At 37.5% G+C, this 21,391-nt stretch overlaps 3 protein-coding genes across 3 annotated transcripts; 1 reads left to right on the top strand and 2 right to left on the bottom strand.

The window, feature by feature from the left end:
* The first annotated feature begins 615 nt into the window (after window positions 1-615).
* On the top strand, window positions 616-5,108 carry LOC129808059 (myrosinase 1-like). The gene is made up of 2 exons (XM_055857742.1): window positions 616-752; window positions 3,499-5,108. The coding sequence occupies exons 1-2, from the start codon at window positions 679-681 to the stop codon at window positions 4,937-4,939; spliced, it is 1,515 nt and encodes a 504-aa protein (XP_055713717.1). The 5' UTR covers window positions 616-678; the 3' UTR covers window positions 4,940-5,108.
* A 2,295-nt stretch (window positions 5,109-7,403) lies between these two features.
* On the bottom strand, window positions 7,404-12,578 carry LOC129806708 (uncharacterized). Its single transcript, XM_055855480.1, has 2 exons — window positions 11,477-12,578; window positions 7,404-11,152 (listed from the first exon to the last, which is right to left on the bottom strand). The coding sequence occupies exons 1-2, from the start codon at window positions 12,576-12,578 to the stop codon at window positions 7,404-7,406; spliced, it is 4,851 nt and encodes a 1,616-aa protein (XP_055711455.1).
* A 2,947-nt stretch (window positions 12,579-15,525) lies between these two features.
* LOC129808064 (facilitated trehalose transporter Tret1-like) lies at window positions 15,526-20,885 on the bottom strand. Its single transcript, XM_055857746.1, has 4 exons — window positions 19,984-20,885; window positions 19,198-19,896; window positions 16,007-16,422; window positions 15,526-15,938 (listed from the first exon to the last, which is right to left on the bottom strand). The coding sequence occupies exons 1-4, from the start codon at window positions 20,036-20,038 to the stop codon at window positions 15,702-15,704; spliced, it is 1,407 nt and encodes a 468-aa protein (XP_055713721.1). The 5' UTR covers window positions 20,039-20,885; the 3' UTR covers window positions 15,526-15,701.
* Between the last annotated feature and the right edge of the window lie 506 nt (window positions 20,886-21,391).

Raw genomic sequence — 21,391 nt, forward strand, 5'->3', positions numbered from 1 at the left:
TAGAAATTTAGATGCTTGTAAATGAATATTTTGTTATCCAAAAAAAAAATACTTTAATTCAAACATATCCTCAATTTAAGTATTTTGAACTCAACTCTCACTATCTCACCTTTCGTGTAGGTTTTTAATTCAAATATTTGTATTTATTGTGTAAACATATAAATTTCCGAATTTTCCCAAATATCACCGCCAAAAAAGCAAAACACAGCCGATAAGATTTCGGGGAGAAGGTCACAAACCATCTCAGACAGGTGAGAGGAGAACATTTGCATTGTATGATGCCGTTGACACTGCGCATGTAAAACGATGATGAAGTAATTGAATTAGAAATTCATTATTCGGCACTTAATTATCGACAATTTTTCCTGCTTGTCTATCGACTATGAGCATTGAAATTAATTAGCTTCAGCCAGTACGTAAAAATGAAGAGATGACAGAAAATTGGCAAAGACTATAGGAACAAGATGATCGAAAAATGTCTTAAAACCAACCGGTTATTTCCAATAAACTCACGAGATTTCAAGAAATTAATAAATAAATTAGCAATAAATTGGTTTATGTGTTTAACTAATTTACCACAACCATCGCTGATCTCCTCTGGTTTAGTTTCATATCAGTCTCATTCAGGCAACGTCTGATATCGGATCGTCGTGATAAAATTTTGCAAAAGAAAACAATATGAAGTTTTCAGAGATTTTTCAATTAAAGAGATTTTGGCTTATACTTGGAATACACATTGTAATTCTCTTCGGGTGAGTGATGGTGGCATAAATTATTAAAATGTGATGAAATGAAACATATCTAGTGTTATCAACAAGTTTTTTAGATCGTTGCTAAATTAAATAATTATTATTTTTATATAAAACATTAACCTAATTTTAAGATTTAAAATAGGACTTTTTGACAATGGGAGCCAAAATATCTTTTACTTTCTTAATTAGAATTTTTACATTGACTATGGGTCCGTAGAACACAGCACTTATTCCCCTGGCACATCTTTTAGATCGGTAAAATTTTATGAAATCAAAATTCGCGTCCCTGTCTTTCTCATATGGTTCGCCTAAGTCTATACCACTCTTTCAGACTCAAAATTGGAATGAACTAAATTTAATTTGGTGTGATGTTCAAAGGAAGAAGAAGAGTGCGAAAGTACAGTAGACTCTCTCAAATTCGGGCATTTGGGACCGAAATGTCACCCGAATTAGAGAGAAATTCGGGCATCAATCTGTTTAAAATGCAACGATTTTTCGTTTATCTGCACACTTCAATTAATTTCACATACTCATATTTATTGTAAATTTCATAAAGACCTTCTAAAAATGCAAAATAACATCATAACTGAAAAAAACCGTGGCAAATTTAAGGATGTTTGCTTCATTCGATAATCATAATCAAACTTGAAAAATGTCAACAAATGTTTTTCGAATTTAACTGTCGCCTGAATTAAAAAGTAGCCCGATCTTAAAAGAGCCGAATTAGCGAGAGTCTACTGTATAGGATAGACATACGCAAAACCTAAAAAAAAGAGAAATCGATGTGAATTTCGACTTTGTGAAATTTTCCTGATCTAAATTATGTGACGAAGCCATAAATTTTTTAATATGCTTTTCAAAATTCTAGAATAATCATAATAAAAGCGACTAATAATGCTGAAATACATGGCTAACGTTGAGCTCCAATTTGGTGGTAATAAGCTTCTTCGAAACCTAATAACCCTCAATATGCTCAGGCTTATTATCCTCCAAAATAAAGGGCTCTTCAAACCTGTTCCAATCTTAGTTTTACTCAGGACTTGTTTCAACTAATATAATATTTATCATCATATGAAGCCTTAATAAATTCTTAATATGGGTTAAAGATCACATTCTATGTCTCATTTAAACATTGAGAGATTAATGAAATGGCAAAGTGTCCCAGATTTGCGGAATGCTCGAAATCACGAGAGAGTCCTCTCTATTAGCATATTTTTTGTATGCACATACATATGTAGAGTTACTGCCAAATTAATCTTGTTTATAGACAATACGAAAGTTAATAAAATAATGGGGGGCGGGGGGTCATCGAAGACCGGAAATCAATATCACTTACCGTTTGACCTCTATAGCTCGGGAAGAAACTTAGGGTCAAGTAAAAAGAAAATCCGAAAAAAATATTCAAAAATTGGTACTTAACCGGTTCATTACCGATGAAGACCGCTGCAGCCGGGTTCGAAATTTCAATACTTTTCCAAAAAATCCACATTTAACCAAGGGTGGTATGCACATGATTTATATTAGGCTTATTTATTAATTAATCAGAAAACCTATGCACAGACATAGAAAATGACGTCCCAAAAGCTCTGTTAATAAATCGGTAGATTTTCTCTATACACCGCCCGAGGGCAGAACTAGCGCTGAAAAAAACTTAAGAGGTTTCTAAATTTAAAGAATTTTGTACATTTTGAGACATTCAAGACATTATTTTTTAAATTTATTTGAGGTTTTTTTCTTTGTGAGATGTTGAAAATTTTTTTTGTGATGTATGAGCATTTATTTTCTTTGTGGATTTCACAAAGAAATTGTTACTAATTTGTAGAAGAAAATCGATCGCTCAGAATAAGAAACGAATAACTCTCAGTAGGCAAATTTGAGGAGATCGATTTGAATCTGAGATTTTACATGAAAAGTATTTGATTTTTGAGATTTAAAATCTCTATAACTTTGGAAATAATTATCTTTCAAGTATGATATTCATAGGGAAGGTAGAGAGTATAAGAAGTTATCCAAAAAGCGACTAAAACAATTTTTGTAAAAAAAAATCAAGTTGTTCGACTTATATTCTAACTAAGTCGTCGAAATGTGAATTCGTTTTTTTTATAACACATGAGCCCTTTGCAATTTTTTACAAAAATATTTGATGAAAAAACTAATGAACTAACTAATGAACTAATGGTTGTCTTATCAAAATGGCGAATTTTTCGGTCATAGGTATGTCTGGACGAAATGATCGCCTGGACTACCTCTAAAACATATCCGAAAGTTATTGAAAAAGCTTTGACCAATTTTCAGAAAAAAAACGAAAAAAACATGGTTGTGGGGATATAGAGGGGTAAAGAGAAAAAAAAGGCTGGAGCTTTGTATTTTATTTGGGGCCATCGAAGACCGGATGTTGATACCTTTTACCGTTTAAGCTCCAGGATGTAGACAAGTTGAAAAAAAGACGATTACATAACTGCTTTCTCATGATTTCGAGCAGTAAAACGTTTCTTTTGAAAGCAGATACGGTGAAATATCTTGGTAATCACCATATAGTGTCAACCTATAGAAGAACCCATAGAGTTCTCAAAACCACCATCCCGAACTGTTTGAAATCTAGATGTTGTAACAAATAGATTCTCCATATTATTGACAAAATTTTGTAATTCCCTGGATTCTGGGAGAAACCATTGTCAATTTTGTTTTTTTTTTAATTTTGAATTAAATCTAATTAAAATCAAAAATTAATTAACTTTTGTTTCAGGGTACTGGGATTGTATTCAAAGAATTCCCAGGATGGTATCTTTCCAGAAGATTTCCTCTTTGGTTCAGCTTCAGCTGCCTATCAAGTAGAAGGATACTCAAAAGCAGATGGAAAAGGTCCTAGTATATGGGATGATTTAGTAGAAAATCACCTGGATTTAGTGCTAGATCATCGTAGTGCAGACAGTGGACCAGATTCATACAAATTCTACAAGGACGATGTGCGAGTCCTTAAGGAAATGGGAATGCAAATGTACAGATTCTCCATTGCATGGTCCCGTATTATGCCAGACGGAGACTTATCGTCTCTCAATGAGGCTGGATTGCAATACTACAGTAACCTGATTGATGAACTCCTGGCTAATGATATCATACCCATGGTAACGATGTACCATTGGGATCATCCTAGGAATATACAAAAACTAGGAGGTCCACTGAATCCGCTCTTTGTGGATTATTTTAGAGAGTATGCAAGGGTACTTTTTGAAAGATTTGGGGATAGAGTCAAATATTGGATTACAATCAATGAACCCAGTATCTTTTGTACCTATTCCTACACTACAGAAGATTGGGGTGCAGCAATTAATGTGACAGGTGGGGAATACTATTGTGCACATCATTTGCTTATTGCACATGCGACAGTTTACAGAATGTATCAGAATGAATTTTACTCTAAGCAAGGTGGAAAAGTAGGACTGAGTCTTCATTCTCGAGGGTATTTACCTAAGAATCCGGATAGTTCTTCTGACAGAGAAGCAGCACGAATAGGATTCCTCACAGATCTAGGCTGGACAGCTCATGCAATTTTCTCTATAACCGGTGGCTATCCTTCCGTTCTGGAGAAATTTGTGGCTGAGAAAAGCAAAAGGGAAGGTAGGGCTTGGTCTAGATTGCCGCAAATGAGCCTTGATACTGTCAAACTTCTCAGAGGTTCGGCAGACTTCCTCGGCTTAAATTACTATACAAGTCGGTTGGTTGAGATGGATCCAAACCCCTTTAATGGTAAAGCTTTTATACTTAACGATACGCGTATTATTCAGTCACGGGCTGCCCATTGGCCAAGAGCCAAATCCGAATGGCTGTATTCAGCTCCTGAAGGATTTAGAGAACTTCTTAGGTGGATTAAAAAGGAATACAATAATCCTGATGTGATTATCACAGAGAATGGATGGTCTGATGATGGTCAGTTGGATGATATAGAGCGAATTGAGTATTTGAAGCGACATTTGAAGGAAATTCTTGGTGCAATTCAGCAAGATGGGTGTAATGTTAAAGGGCATACGACTTGGAGTATATTGGATAACTTTGAATGGATGCAGGGATTCACGGAGAAATTTGGCATTGTCAGCTGGGACGAAGAGTCACCCAGAAGGGAGAGGAGACCCAAGAAGAGTGCTTCATTTCTCAGGCAGGTCATCAGAACTCGACAAATTCCACAATAGAATCACTGATTTATACTTCAACGCATGAATAAATGCTGATCAGCAACTATGCAACACATTACTCATGCACATCCTCCCTGAAGACCACTAGTTTTAATTTACATGAAATTGCTCTCATAGATCGCCTCAATGGGGTGGGCTATATAATCGGATTTTATTCATGCCGGCTGTTAATCCAATTTCATTCCACTTGGTGATACATTGCATAATCGAAAATGCAACTTGTTTAATTCAGTGAACTATAGACCCGGCTGACCAATAGACATGAGGTAAGATGTAATATAGTACACTTTTTATAATAGGCGAAGGTTTATAGAAAAAAAAACGTAATCTGTATGCACGTGCGGTGTAGCTTCGAATATTAATTAAATTTTAAGTTCTTTTGTAATGTAATATGGAGGGGAAAATCAGTTTTAAACACTGTTATGTATGGGAATCAACTTTTTGATTAGGGGAAATTGAAACACCACAGAACATGGCGTAGCCCCGAACACTGATTTTATTTCTAAACTACTTGAACTATGGCGAACATTTTTTCAGTGGACAATCATCCCCACAGTACCTATGAATTCATATAGGTATTGTCCTCTGAAATGTAATTTCTAATTAAAAATTCGCTGTGTTTAGTGCTACCCCGTGTTCGATGGTGCTCCAGTTTTCCCTACAAAGAAAGTTTAATAGATTATGTTTTAAAATTGAACTACATTACGTTGGATAATCAAAATTAATCAAATTCAAATTTATCAATTGTTAAATGCAAAACATGCCATAGCCATTATATCCATTTATTAATAAATGCGTCTTTCTGAAAAAGAACAGCATCAAATATTTCGAACATTTATTTATTGTCGTCACTTTTTTTTAATCAACCCAGTGTGGCCATCGCCGTCTTAGCGTCGATTTCAACCTATTCCAGAATAAAACTCTTTAAAATCCTTTCTCAGGTAGTACGTTTCGTAGCTGAATGTTAAAGAATTGAAGAGTTCTTTTAATACTTAATTGGAAGATAGGGGAGACCGGAAAGGATGAGACAGGGGTAAAGTGGGACGAGTCGATTTTTTCATTATGGTTAAATCCCATCAAATAAATGGGATTTAACCACTAGACAATCGTAAAACACGAAAACTAAAACTGAAGACTAAAAAATTCTCCTCCTGAGGATATTCGACTTTTGTCCAATCCAGTTAAAAATTATTTTCTCGAAAATTTCTCCATCAATTTCCTCTACAATTCTCACAAGTGCCCCGGAAAAAGCAAGGCTCGAGCTCGTCCCTAGATATTAAGATTGATATTAATTTCTAAAAGATTTTAATTTTTTCATTTTCTGTTAGAAATATTTTTTATTCTTATTATTTGAAATCAATTATCATGTTCCAGTAATTCAAATTATGCGAGAAAAAACGCGTCCCACACTGTCCCAGATCGGGGATGGTTTGGGACAAAGCGTCAGGATAAATGTTTTATCCTGGCTAAGAAAGTTCAGTTGTTTTCCAAGTTCCACCCAGTACCTTTTAAAAAGCCAATAGGGTAAGTGTGCCAAATTTCGGCATACAGTAGACTCTGTCTCAATCGGGAATATGGGGCAAAATGTCATCCACTTTAGCGATAGAATTGAGCGTCAAAGCCCTTGTAAATTCCACAAAAAGCGCTCAATTATAAAGAATCACGATAAAATAGGAAGAACTACAGCGAATTTGAGCGAATCAGCTTCATAATTAAACGTGAAAATTGTCAACAAAATTTGTCGCCCGATTGAAAAAGAGCCGATTGAGGAAGAGTCTACTGTAGTTGCAAATAAGCACCGAAGTCCTAAGTTTGAAATGAAATATTTTTAATTCTCTTCTTTGTTCTCTATAAATCACTTCCTAAAATATTGAAAAATTAATAATAATATGGACAATGCTTTGGATAGTATTCCGGCCACTTTGTGTGAAATACCGACTGAAGAGGATGTTACCTATGAGTGGACAAAAAAGATGAGAATAGTCCTCTCAAGCACCTCAGCTAGACAATTCAGTGGGAAATATACCTATGAGTGGACAAAAAAGATGAGAATAGTCCTCTCAAGCACCTCAGCTAGACAATTCAGTGGGAAATATACCTGGAAATACAGTTTTATCAGTACCCGGTGAGAACGGATCAAAATTTTCCTTATCCGCTGAGAAAAACCACAATTTTCTTTGGAGCACACTTTTTATTCACTTTTCACGTTCAGAGAAAAAATTAACGGTAGAGGAAAGCCATTTTGAAATCAGCTGACTTCCGATAACCCGGCGATATTTCATCGATATTCGATTAATCGAACTATTTAAATTGTGGCAGATCGCAACGGGTTCCTCTTATTTTGTACATTTCTCCCCTATTTCAAAATGGCGTTTAAATTGAAAGTTTACAATAATAAATTTAATTCAAAGGAAATTTTACTTGTGTTTTTTTTTTTTTTCAAAGACATAATCTTGACGATTTAAGATTCATCAACGGGCAATTTGATAAGCTTTGTGATAGGTCGTGTGATTAACTTTCCGCGAACCCTCAATTGTGCCACACGAACTTTACCATCGCTCCCCGGAAACACATCTACCACCAGTCCCAATGGCCACTCCAAACTTGACATGTTCTCAGTCTTCAACAGCACTACATCGCCTTCGGTGAAGTTAGGGGTTTCCTTGTTCCATTTATTGCGTTGTTGTAGTGTGTGAAGGTAGTCATTTTTCCATCTGGTAGTGAGATCATGTTGAAGTTTTGAACACAGTCTCCATCGGTTCAAGTGATCGATGTTCACCACATCTCCAGGATCAACAGGAAGCTGCGTTGGGGCATTTCCAACAAGAAAGTCTCCAGGAGTGAGGCTTCGGGGATCATTGGGGTCGTCCATGAGGGCAATGAGTGGTCTGCTATTAAGCACAGCTTCTATTTGCACAATGATTGTGTTTAATTCTTCATATGTCAGGCGGACATTTCCAACCACACGCGTGAAGTGAGTCTTGAAAGACTTCACAGCTGCCTCCCACAAACCTCCTTGGTGAGGGGCTCCTGGTGGGTTGAAGTGCCACTGCACATGCAAAGTGGAGGAGAAGTTGGCTAGATCTTGTTGCACATTGTGATTGCGAAGCAAATTCCGAAGCTCCTTTTCACCGCCCACGAAGTTAGTCCCGTTATCGCTATAAATATGCGCGGGAAGCCCTCTTCTAGCAATGAACCTTCTGAATGTTGCAATGAAGGCCGCCGAAGACAATGAAGTGATCAGCTCCAAATGAACTGCTTTAGTGGACATACAAATGAATACCACTACATAGGCCTTTTCAGCAACAGATCCTCTGGGCGATCTCTTGATCAGAATATGACCCGTGAAGTCCATTCCGGTGTGAAGAAAGGGACGCAAAAGTGTAGTTCTGGATGACGGCAAGTCTCCCATTAACTGTTCGGCACATTGAGGCTTTGCTCGTATACACGTAGTACACCGATGAATGATGCTGCGAACCAAATTGCGCCCTTTCAGTGGCCAGAATTTTGCTCTGATGGACGACAGCGTTAGCTGAGGCCCAGCATGCAAGAGACGCTGATGCTCTCTTTGAGCAATCCACTCCGAAAGTTTTCCATTTCCGATGAGCGCAGGGTGGCAAGTTTCAAAAGACTGCTCTGAATTTTTCAGGCGACCACCAACACGCAAAATCCCATAGTGATCAATGAATGGAGAAAGTTTTCGGATGGGTAATGTGATTTTGTTCAGTTGATTTGACTTCAACAATGCCAGCACGTCCTTGAAATGAGACGCCTGATCCCAAGAGACTAGCAACATCTCGCTTGTCCTCAGTTCAGCAACTTGCAGATGATCAGGAATAGCACAAGACGTGCTTCGAGTTACACGTTGACGTCTGGATCTGAAACGTTGAACTCCTCTCAATACCCAAGCCAGTACTCGTGTAGCTTTGACAAATGAGCTGCAATGCAACATTAGGGCTTCATAAATGCTTAGCCATGGTCTTTTTGCAGACACTTCAGAACAAGTCACCATCGTAGGACGAAAGTCAAGATGACTTGTAGGTGAGAATTCGGGTGGCCATTCCGACGGACCCTGAAGAAGCCAACTTGGCCCATGCCACCACATTGAGTTATCCAACAAACTCTTCACCTTGCTTCCACGAGATATCATGTCGGCTGGGTTTTCCGAAGTTTTGACATGTCTCCACTGATGGGAGTGTGATGAACTCAATATCTTGGAAACTTTATTCCTCACAAGCGTGTCCTTTCTTCCATGTGGAGCATATATCCAATGCAAAACCACCATAGAATCTGTCCAGAAGAATGTATTGGAAATTTTTAATGCCTCAGATACTGTACTCATCAACTGCGCGGCTAATTCTGCGCCGCAAAGCTCAGCCTTAGGTATGGTGAGAGTCCTTGTGCAATCATGTTTTCCCTTGATTGGAGTGAGTCTTGATTTAGCCACAAGCAGTCCAGAAGATCTGTTACACTGACTATCCTCGTAGACAAGATATATTGAAGCACCGTAGGCCATCATGCTTGCATCGCAATAGGCATGCAACTCCATGTGAGAAGGATTCGAAATCGTAGAAATCCACCTCGGAATGCGTAATTGGCTAATATCTGTCAAATCCACGATGAAAGCTTTCCACTCAGTTAGAAGATCATCTGGAATGGGATCATCCCATCCAATAGGCTTGGTCCAAGCTATTTGGATCAACAGCTTTGCAGAAGTTATGATTGGGCCTATTAAGCCACACGGATCAAAGATCCTCGCCACAGTAGACAATAACTGTCGCTTAGTCCAAGTCTCCGATTGCAAACTTCCTGATACACGAAATTGGAATGCATCAATGACCGGATTCCACAAGAAATTTTTTCTCAAAATGGAAGCAGCAATGGGGTAAATCTCTTCATATTCTTCCGCTAACTGCATCAGCACCTTAGTAGCTAAATATGGGGATACTGATACTCCAAAGCAAACTGTACGGAATCGGTAATCAACAATTTCTCCCCTGTCCGTCCATAAAAATCTCTGAAAGTCTCTATGTAGAGGGTTTAGGAGCACCTGCAGGTACATCTTTACGATGTCGCAGGTAAGCACAACTTCGTGCATTCTAAATCTCCACAGGATAGACAGAAGTGTAGGCTGAACAGTAGGGCAAGCCAACAAGCAATCGTTGAGACTCAATCCAGACTTAGACTTTGAGCTACCGTTAAAAACGATTCGCACTTTGGTAGTGGAAGAGGACTCTCTGATCACACAGTGGTGAGGGAAATAATACGACCGATTCTCCAGTTCCTGGGCAGGGACTCTTTCGATAATATCAAGGGACAAGTACTCCTTGAAGATTGCATCGTACTCCATCATCAACTTAGGACTCTTTTCTAGTCTCTTGGTAAGATAGTTTAATTGCCTGAGTGCCAGCTGACGATTGTTGGTCAAGTTCTGGACATTCTCATTTAATGGCAGCTGCACGACATATCTACCATTGGGATGTCGATAGGTTGTGGCTGAAAAATTACCTTCAACATCCTGATACTCGGAATGAGTTGTGACTTCCTTTGGCACCTCTTCGATCTCCCAAAACTTGCGAATCGTACGTTCAATACTGGTGAGTGTCGTGAGGTGACATGAAGCGTGAGTATGATCGAAGGCAGGGGGACATGGGCCTACGACCAGCCAACCAAATATGCTGTCTTGCAGTAAGGGCAATCCCTCTCCTAGCTTGATTCTATCGGGTTTCATAAGCGACCACGCCAAGCCTCCGCCAATTAAGAGGTCGATCTTTTGAGACTTGAACCACATTGGATCAGCTAAAGTAACATGAGATGGAATTGCAATTTGGCTCATATCAACAGCAAAATTGGGTTGCTCGCCAACTACTTTGGGCATGACAATGCAATGAATTGCTTCAACTTCTTGGGAAGACTCAAATTTACATTGCAGGTTCACCTGCACCTCCTGGTGGCCAGTTTGCATAATGGATCCTACCCCATCAATCATGAAATTAGTACGTTTGGGGACTAATCTTAGCCTCTGACACATGTACGTAGTAATGATATTGATTTGGGAAGCTGGATCTAGCACAGCACGGCAAGATTCGACATGATTGTTTGGCCCTTGGATTCTAACAATTGCGGTTGCAAACAAGACATTGGACTTTACTCCCCCAGATGCCCCGGAACAACTTAGGGTGGCAGATGTGTTAGGAGTAGGTCTATTCCCTTGAGACAAATTTGACATGGTGCCGTCAGGGTTATCTTGATTGTTATTCGACTGAGAATGTGGGACAAACGCGTCATGGAGCAGGTGATTATGTCTTTGATTACATTTTTTGCATAACTGATAAGTGCATGAATCAATTACATGGGATTCGCTCAAACAGTTTAGACAAATTTTCAGATTTTTGACTGTACTTAACCTTTGCTTGGGTTGAAGACCCAGAAATTTCCTACACTTAAACAATTTATGAGGATTAACTTTGCAAAAACTACAATTTTCCTTGACTTTATTCTCAACTACACAAGAAGAAGCTTTTCCTGACTTACTCTTTTGTGTGATTGGGCAGCTCTCAAGGCTCCTGCAGCGTTTCTCAAGAAACTCGTCAAAGTCTGTCCAGGTAGGAATGGAGTCTGGGCACTTTTCACTCCATTGCGTCTGAGTTTGATGATCCAAATGTTTCAGCGCCAAATGAATCAGCCATGGATCTCTTGATGAAACTCCCAATGCATCCACAGCTTCCAAAGCCTGAGAAGTTGTGGATTGCAGCTTCCGTAGAGCAGTGACATCAGACTTAGTAATGGTGGGCTGATTCAGGAATTTATCCATGAACGCAGAAATGATGATCATCTTGTTGTTGTATCTCTTCTCAAGACGACCCCAAGCGATGGTGTAATTCTCGTCAGTGATTGGGAGACTACCGAAGAGTCCAAGTGCTTCTCCACTTGTAGAATTTCTCAAGTATTGCATCTTTTGGGATTTTGACAGTCTTATATTTTTATCTACAGATGAGATAAAAAGATTTTTGAATGTCATCCATTCGCAATAATCCCCGGAAAAAGTGGGAATTTTGATTGGTTCCAGCTTTGCACTGTGGTCAGAGACATCAAGAATATCGGAGTTCTCGAGCGTTGCTGTCAAATTATTTCGAGAAGCTTCCAGTAAAGTCTCAACTTCCTTCCGTTGATTTTGTAGAAGCTCCTTCAGCTTACTTTCTTCACTCAATCGTTGCAATCTTTGTTCTTGCAGCTGTTGTTGCATCAGTGAGAGCATTTGCTGGACAGTTTGATTCTCAGATGATGTATTCAGCCCTGAAGCTTCACCAGCTGCATTATAACCTCTCTTCTGAGTGGTAATTGCGGCGATTAACTGACTAAGTTCCTGTTCCACCTGAAGACATTCATCCATGAAGGTTAGAAACTCTTCCTGTTCCTTTTCTTTGTCTTCAGGGGCTGCTGAAGCGATAATCTCGGATTGCACAGCCTTAAATTTTCCCTCGATAATCCCGACCATATCTCTCTGTGCTATTAACTCAGTCTCAGCTTGGCCATCTTCCAAATTCTCAGGATCTCTCTGGTACTTTTCCACAATCTTCCGGACAGAGGTTAATTGACCTTTGTATGCACGCCTGCTCAATTCCTTGGACGGCATTTTGCTGGCGGGAATCTGCTGCTCCCTCGACGACTCAGACAGGACCAAATGAAGAGGATGTTACCTATGAGTGGACAAAAAAGATGAGAATAGTCCTCTCAAGCACCTCAGCTAGACAATTCAGTGGGAAATATACCTATGAGTGGACAAAAAAGATGAGAATAGTCCTCTCAAGCACCTCAGCTAGACAATTCAGTGGGAAATATACCTGGAAATACAGTTTTATCAGTATCCGGCTCGAAGGACCAAATGAAGAGGATGTTACCTATGAGTGGACAAAAAAGATGAGAATAGTCCTCTCAAGCACCTCAGCTAGACAATTCAGTGGGAAATATACCTATGAGTGGACAAAAAAGATGAGAATAGTCCTCTCAAGCACCTCAGCTAGACAATTCAGTGGGAAATATACCTGGAAATACAGTTTTATCAGTACCCGGTGAGAACGGATCAAAATTTTCCTTATCCGCTGAGAAAAACCACAATTTTCTTTGGAGCACACTTTTTATTCACTTTTCACGTTCAGAGAAAAAATTAACGGTAGAGGAAAGCCATTTTGAAATCAGCTGACTTCCGATAACCCGGCGATATTTCATCGATATTCGATTAATCGAACTATTTAAATTGTGGCAGATCGCAACGGGTTCCTCTTATTTTGTACACCGACCATCTTTTTCTAACCACCTTTTGTGACGAAACGGATAGAAAATTTCAAAATGTCAAGCGGAACGAGTTTAATATTTAGTTTAATACGTTTATATGACCCATAAGCCCTGAGATATTCCGTGTAATTTGTTCTGAAGACCTGAACAGTAGCATCTCAAATTAACGCGCAGATTCCCGTAGCAATTTGCCCTTCCTGAACTCTTCCAAGGCCTTTTTCACATCGTCTTTTTCATAGAAGCTATGGTTTTTTCTATGGACATTGTAGAACTCAGAAATTGAAAAAAAAAACATAAAATGAATAAGAAATTTAGAAAAGCAAAAGATGTTGCCGGAATAGGCAACATTACCTCACCGAAGAGACGCTCACAAAGGAACAACTTTTTACGCGAAATACAGGATCCAGCTAGGAAATTTTACCCGAAATTTAAAGATTGATTCACTATTACTATAAACAGAAACAATCTTTAATGAAAACTAATCAATTTTCATGAAAAACATCGAAGGAAAACCTTCTGCACTTCACCACAAATTACAAGACTGCTAGAAACACAAGTGGTCTGTCACATTTTTTGTAAGATTCTTTCTGCCCTGAGTATTACAACACAATTTAAATTCAAATTATACCTAAAATTTAACGATCTTTGTGTTACTACATCCTAAAGTGAATAAATATTTAAAAGCAAAATGAATTCATACATTCAAAGTGTCCGAAATTAGAAGCTGTCCGAAATTTGGCACACTTAGCCTAACCATATCCTATAGACCGAATAAAATTGTAAAACACTATCGTGATTTCTTGAAATACTGTCCCAAAGTCAAAATATAAATAAGTGTCCCAAACCTCCTCAGTCTCCCCCAGTGATAGAGCCTTGACAGACCTGAGGATTAGCCGAGAGACGGCTTATCGTTATTATATTCTACATAATGGTTAAACTTAATTTCCATCATTTTTCACTAAGTCGTCTCTCGGCTTAAGTCGTAAGGTCGTAAGTGTATCTAGGGCAATAGATACTTAAAAAGGAAACGATTTTATATTTATTCCATAGCAGTAAGGGGCTTTACAAAGGTTTGAGAAAAAATTGCTCGGTATAGGGGAATGTAAGCATGGTTCGCATACAGTGAATCTTCAAACGATATGAATTTTCTCTTTGATTGGAAGGAGCTAATTCGTTTTTTTTTCTTAGCCGTAAACCAGCTTTTTACAAATATAGTGAAAATTCGCTATCTTTGAAAGTTTCACTGTGTGCGAAGCATGCCTACATTTCCCTAATTCAAAGATTAAAAAACATATTGCCTCTTGGTTCAGAAAATTAAAAAAAAAATGTGCGAAAATTTCACACAATATGAAACAGAAACAGACCCCTCCTAAATACCTCATTTTGCTTCTATACCTTATCCCACAAAAAACATTTACCACTAAATTTTCATAAAATATTTGTCCTTTCGTAAATAAATATTAAGATTACTTTGGACAGGTTTAGACAAACTGGTTTCTATTTGTAGACATTAAAAACAAAAAAAAAGTTTTTTTTTGTTTTTAAAAATAAAACAATTGGTTAAAAAAATCTTAATCTCAATTTTATCAACTAACAAATACATGAGCTTCTAGAAGAATCACGGCTCGAGTGTATCTCTGTTTGCCTTTTTTATCGCATGGAGCCATATATTCTTTGTATGTTGATGTGATAAATTTAACCAACCATATAAATTTCAATAATATTTAATTTTCTACAAGTGGGCCGCACATGTGAGGTTAAGTTCAAAAAACACTTTTAAATGCAAATATTGTCAGATTATTTATTTATGACTTAATGCACTTTTATTCAGTTTTTCCCATAATTTTGTTATTCTTCTGTCACATTGTGAATTAAAGTCGGAGAGAGGACAGATGTCAGAATGAGAAGAAGGCAATTTTCAGTGGAATATTCCATATTTGGTTGGTAATGAAATGTGTAATAATTTGTTCCGTGAAATCTACTTGAAGATATTTTTACAATGGATGGGATTTTAAGGGACAGAGAGCGACATGCCGACAAAATATTAAACAATTTGTTGTTAAAAAGAACATACATGTCACATCTGCATTTACGATTAAATGTTGACGTTGTGGACCGCTGGGATTTTCCTATGATATACAAACAGAAGCTCTAGGAACTATAATTTATATATTTTATGGAACTGAGAAATCAACAGAAGAACCACAAGCTAATATCAAAAATATAAACGAATAGATATTGAAATCTTATGTAAATTGCAGAGATTGGAATCAATACACAAATGACCATTACATAACATAAACAAATTTATTTAGCTAAACTTATATGATAGCGCAATACATTTAGATACCTAAGTTATATATACATAAATATCTTAACTATTGAACATAAATTCGATGTAATAATATAAAATTAAATAATCAGTCTATTCTATTCCACTGTGTGAGTGTTCCTCTGAGAATTTTTACACTGTCGGTTGGAGTTCCTTATCATTCACCTGAACATCATCATCGAGAACCTTGCCCTTGGTCTCCGGTACAACTAAAGCAATGAAGATGGCACCAAGTATGCAAAAGCCTGCAAAAAGCCACAGGCAGCCAAAAAGTTGGATTGTCGTCATCAAGATCGGCATCGCTTTTAAGATGACAAATGCTGAGATACTTATAGTGACTAAACAGAAACTGGATCCTACAGCTCTTATCTGCAAAGACAAACAAACATGTTCAGTGGCGCGTGTGTCATCTTTTAGCCTAAGTGCTCATGATTTACTTTCGAGGGAAGCACCTCGGTGAGAACAATATAGGGAAGAGCTAAAATGCCCACTGACGAGATATAGATGACAAGGGATAGGGTCACCACAGGTACCCAGTCCAAGAAGGTCAGGGCATACCCCTGGAATTTGAAGAATGAATATGTGCCCATGAGTATCAGCCCTGCTGAGGCCCCAATGGATGATATCAGTAGCAAGGTCTTTCGGCCAGTTCGATCAACGAAGATCGTTGATGTGTAGGTTCCGAAGATTTGCACCATTCCCAGGACAATTGACGATATGTTGGGATCCAGCTCAGATCCTGATTCCTTAAAGATTGTAGCTGTGTAATTGACAAAGGCGAAGGCTCCACAGAACTGAGTTAGCAAAAACAGGCCTACACCAATAATGAAAGCCTTCTTTGCAGGTGACGTTGCTGAAATAAAAAGTGAAAAAAACGTCTTAAAATAGTCATTACAAAGATAACACAGTTATTAAAAACCAGAAAAATATTTAATTTGGAAAAAGAATACAAAATACGTTAAAGTCGAAAACCCAAGGTGATAGTTAAAAAGAGGTGATAGGTGGTAAAAGAAAGCTCGCTAACTCCGGACGACTGAAACTTCGGACGTCGGATTTGACCTCTGGCCCTTTTCAGAAAATTGATCAAATTAATTAAAAACTTATTGTAAAAAACGAGTTGTTTTAAGCTTGAGCTGTCCGAAGGTAGCGCACTTTCCCCTACTTCTTTCGAAACCAACTCTTAAAGAGATTGAACTAACGATTTCGAAACACAGCCCACTAAACAATCAAAATACTTCACTAAAGCACATGATTAAACTAAGAAAAATTTTAAAAAAGCTGTTGTATATACTGCTTACTCTTTGGGTACGAGTCGTTCGAGCAGTAAAAACAATAGTATCACTAGTTCAATTCAGTTTAAACCAAAACGACATATGCGACTTAAAATATTATAGCTTTATCTAATATAATAGTGCTTTAGAAACGGAAACTCAAAGACTTTTATCCCTTTGAGGATGAGTGGGACACTGGTGTCCCAAAAACAAAAACAATTTCTTTGACTATAGAAAGGTATTTTGTACTCTAAATAATACGAAAGGAGTAATCGTTACACGAGTTTCGGACTAAAACCTTTGGCCAGTTCTTTAAGATTTTGATCCTAAGATTTTGAAATCCTAATTAATAATTAATTTTATTGGTCTTCCAAAATCTAATTGACCATAAGGTTTAATCATAATCTAAACTTCCCAATAAATCTCGTCTGATTAGAAATTAAAGAGGTTAAGGTATAAGGCTAAACCTTAAGTCTAAGACCGGATTCAGACTAGAGGTTTAGCCAAGTTCCCAAGGGTCTCAAAACCTTAAAAAGCAACCGATTTTATTGATTTTTCAAAATGTAATAGGTCATTTGCCCTTAGTAATCCAACCCTAAGTCAACATTTTCCAAAAGATCTTGACTAATAAAATATAAGAGAAGTTAAGCCATATGGCTAAGCTTTAGGTCTGAAGCTCATATAAGGCTCGTATTACGCTCAGGCCATTTTATTAAAATCTGTAATACATTCTCTAACTTAAAAACCGTTTCTAATCCTGTACAACCTCAATCAATTTTGAGAATTGTACCTTTTGCCTGTACATTAGAGTCCCGATTTAGTAGTTTAAACTATTAACTAGGGTAAAATGAGGTAATTTGAAACCATTTACAATTTGGGACACTTGAGATTTTCTCACTATTTCAGATAAGCAAAGAGAAAACAAAGGCCGCAAAATAGAAGAAAAAGACGTTTAAGAAGAAAAGGAACAGATTTCTTCCTTTTGAATCTCTAAAACATTGAGAAAATCTCATACATATGTCCCAAATTGTAAATGGTTCGAAATTACCTCATTTTACCCTATATAGTTTGAAGACAACATCTCTTTATTTCACAGTTCCTTTTTGATTAGAATTATTTGCATGTACTAAATAAAGTACTAAATAGTAAATTTTGCCTCCACTAGAGCATTACTCATCATGGCAAAATTCCTTTCGCACTCTAACAACTTAGATTGTAGATTGTAGATCTGGATCCTGACCAAGCCTCTAACAACTGATATGAGATAGTTCATTTGTCATTGTAATACATGAAGCAATACCAAAGACTATGATTTCACTAGATGAATTCGAAACCGATATGGTACCGGAAAAATCAGAAAAAGACCGGCTTCGAATCCCAGAACTCGGAGTCGCAAAGAAAAGACTCTACATCTAATTCAAAAAGATCTAATACAACTACAACGAGAGCGAATTTTATTGCTCCTGAATTTGGAATAGTACTGATCCCGATACTAAAACCAATTGAATCCTGATACTAAAACCAGAAACTAATAACAAATTTAGATCTCTTCCAAAAATATTGAAAGCTTTTAATTGAGTTCAAACAATAAAAATTAAATAAATAGCGAAAAACCAGTGAAGCAGAAAATATAAAATTTGAAGATAACGCCTAATTGTGCAATCATCCGATGATTTATTATCATGACGTTATACGTCACTGTTCAAATGCGTTTCGCGGAATTCTAAAATAGCACTTAGATACAGCAGATCATTTAATCTCATGGATTATTGCCTTTCTAATAACTTTATAGAATCTTCTTCCTGGAAATTTGACTAGATTAACGACGTATTTCTGAGATAATGGTTTTCCTGATTTCCTTAGAGCCAGGTTCTTTCGCTAAGTGATGAAATGATTTTTTGGATAGGGATGATCTTTTAGATTTTTTTATATGATCTTAAGGCCTCTACACACTAGAAGCAATTTATTTTAAAAAAATGCCTTTTTAAAGAAAATTTTCCCCTATCCTTGTATAGGTAGAAACGTCAGAATTTTTTTTGAAAAGGCAATTTTTGACGAAAATTGGCCTAGGACTACAAAATATGGTACTAAATCTATTTCATTCAACTCAATAGCTAATTACAATAGCCTTCCTATAAACTTAAAAAGGAATTCTGAAGAATACACACTAAAGAAATTAAAAAAAAACTGTAATTGAACTTATGTAATTTATATCACACATATCTAAACAAAATTAAAACTTCTGATGAGTTTTGTTTAGCCTTAAATAGGAATAGCATTGTATCTTTAGGCATGAAATAAACTTCAAAATGAAAATTGAAATTGAAATTGCACCATTAGGAATAGAAAGAACTTACTGAAATCTCTCAATTGGAGTTTTTCTTCATTGGTTTGACTCTTTAACTGTTGCTCCCTGATCCTCTCAAACTCCTGCTTCGCCTTATTATCCATGACATTCTCACTAATGTTTCTGTAGAACCTAAACGATGCTTCAGCGTCTGTTATCCTATTGGCCTTGAGGAGACTGTGCGGTGTATCAGGCAGAGCAACGACACTGAGCAGAAAAACGACGGATAAGCTAAGCATAATGAAGGGGATATACTTATAGTGGATAAAGGTGCCAGTGACAAATCCATTGAAGATGCCCATGCTAACAGCTAGAGGTAGGATAGCACCTAGTCGTCCTCGAATACTTGGGTCAGCGATTTCGGCTACTAAAAGCGGGATGACAACATATAGACCAGCTCCTGCAGCCCCAGCCAGAAAACGGGCCAAATACAGATGATACACATAATCAGCGAAAATAACACAGAGCCAGAAACCTATGTGAGGTACAGCTAGCAACAAGATCGTCGTCTTACGCCCACAACGCGTACTTAAAAATCCGTAAATTGCACACCCAAAAACTCCTCCAGCACAGAGCAGAGCTCCAATCCACGATGCCTCATCCATGGAAATCTTACCCGTGACCAGTGGCGAGGAATCCGAAAGGAGCACGGGCAAGAAGGGTGATAGCCAACCTATGGCCGATCCATGTGCCAAACTTAAAATGTTCACTGGAAAAAGAGGTTCAGTAATGGTGTTAATTAATTAGTGTACGTTCAAGCAAAGATATCGATTGAAGTCTGAAGTGTTGAACTCACCACAGAACACTGCCACAAATTGATGATTGATACTTGAGAAATTAATTAACTTCATAATTTGTTTAAGCAAGCTTCAGCGTTCGAGAAGAAATTAAACTTTTTCTGTGAGAGTGGAAAGGCGAAAAAAGAAAAGAATTGTGTCCAAAACTTTGTGCTTAAGTATATTTCTCCAAAAAAAGAATTGCAAGAATAAAAAGTATTGCAACTTAAAATCACATCATTAATCACAGAGTGATGATAGCAGACTGAGATCCAGTGGCTTATGAGCAGCTCCTAAATAGCGCCAGATAAAAATGGATTGCAAAAGTACATAATTTCACTATAAAGGCTTCTAGTCCAAAAATCAACACATTTCGAAATTGTGAGATGGGTACACAGGGCTATAAATTCACCAACTACTCGACACTCGCCTCACAATTGTGATGATGTGATTCGTTTTTGTGATAAGAGATTTTCAGATTTACTTTTCACTCGGACGCAATTTAATTCATCTATAAATGCACAGCCTCATCTACGGAAAGAGAATCAGAATCACTAGAGCACTTCAATGGACACGCACTACGATCTAAGTGATGCTTAGGCAGATGCTAATCACCTTCTTATACCTATGCATTGGCATGTGTACCCCGTCCCCAGTTCTACATATGATACAATCTCAGCCATAACCCCCAGCTCCCCAAAACTGATAAGAGACATTCTCGGCGTCATTAGGCTGTTTTAGGAAATTTTATACTAATGCGATATTTTGATGCACTATATTTACACAGCATCGACGACCTTACTACGGGAGTGATCATCTAATGTGCAGGTGATTGTTTTAGTTATTGTCAACAACCTGTATACACCTATATATGCGTGTGAAAAGTTCATTTTCCAATGACGCCATTGAAAATGTCTCGTGGCACCATGGGATTGCCGGGGAACAGTAGCACAAAAGTGGCGAGATGTAAAGTGTAAATCCATCATTGTGATATCTGTAATATATCTGTATGACGACCAACACACGAAGGTATTTGTCTAGAGAGAAAATTTTTCATCCTCAGGAAGCCAAATGAAAAAATTACAACCAGACACTAGAAATTTATGAAAATCTCATTATGATAAGCCTACGGAGGTTTTAGTGAGTGAGATTTTGATATTATTCAATACAGAGAGTAGATCATGTGAAATTCTTCGAAATGAATTGTAAACGTTTGCAAAAATCCTGACTGTTATAAACGTTACTATTCAAATCCGTTTCTGAGTTGCTTCTAAACCACTGCGGTGTCATTGCCTTCTGGGTCTCTGTCACCGTATCTATTGGAAAGCCTTGAGAGTCAGTTCGGTCTAGAACGTCAGAGAAGAAGCACGTGGGAACTTGGGTCTCTTGGGACAATTTGACTACACTGAGAGAAATCCGAAAAAGTTA

The sequence above is a fragment of the Phlebotomus papatasi genome, chromosome 3 (genome assembly GCF_024763615.1).
Source record: "Phlebotomus papatasi isolate M1 chromosome 3, Ppap_2.1, whole genome shotgun sequence".
NCBI classification, from domain to species: domain Eukaryota; kingdom Metazoa; phylum Arthropoda; class Insecta; order Diptera; family Psychodidae; genus Phlebotomus; species Phlebotomus papatasi.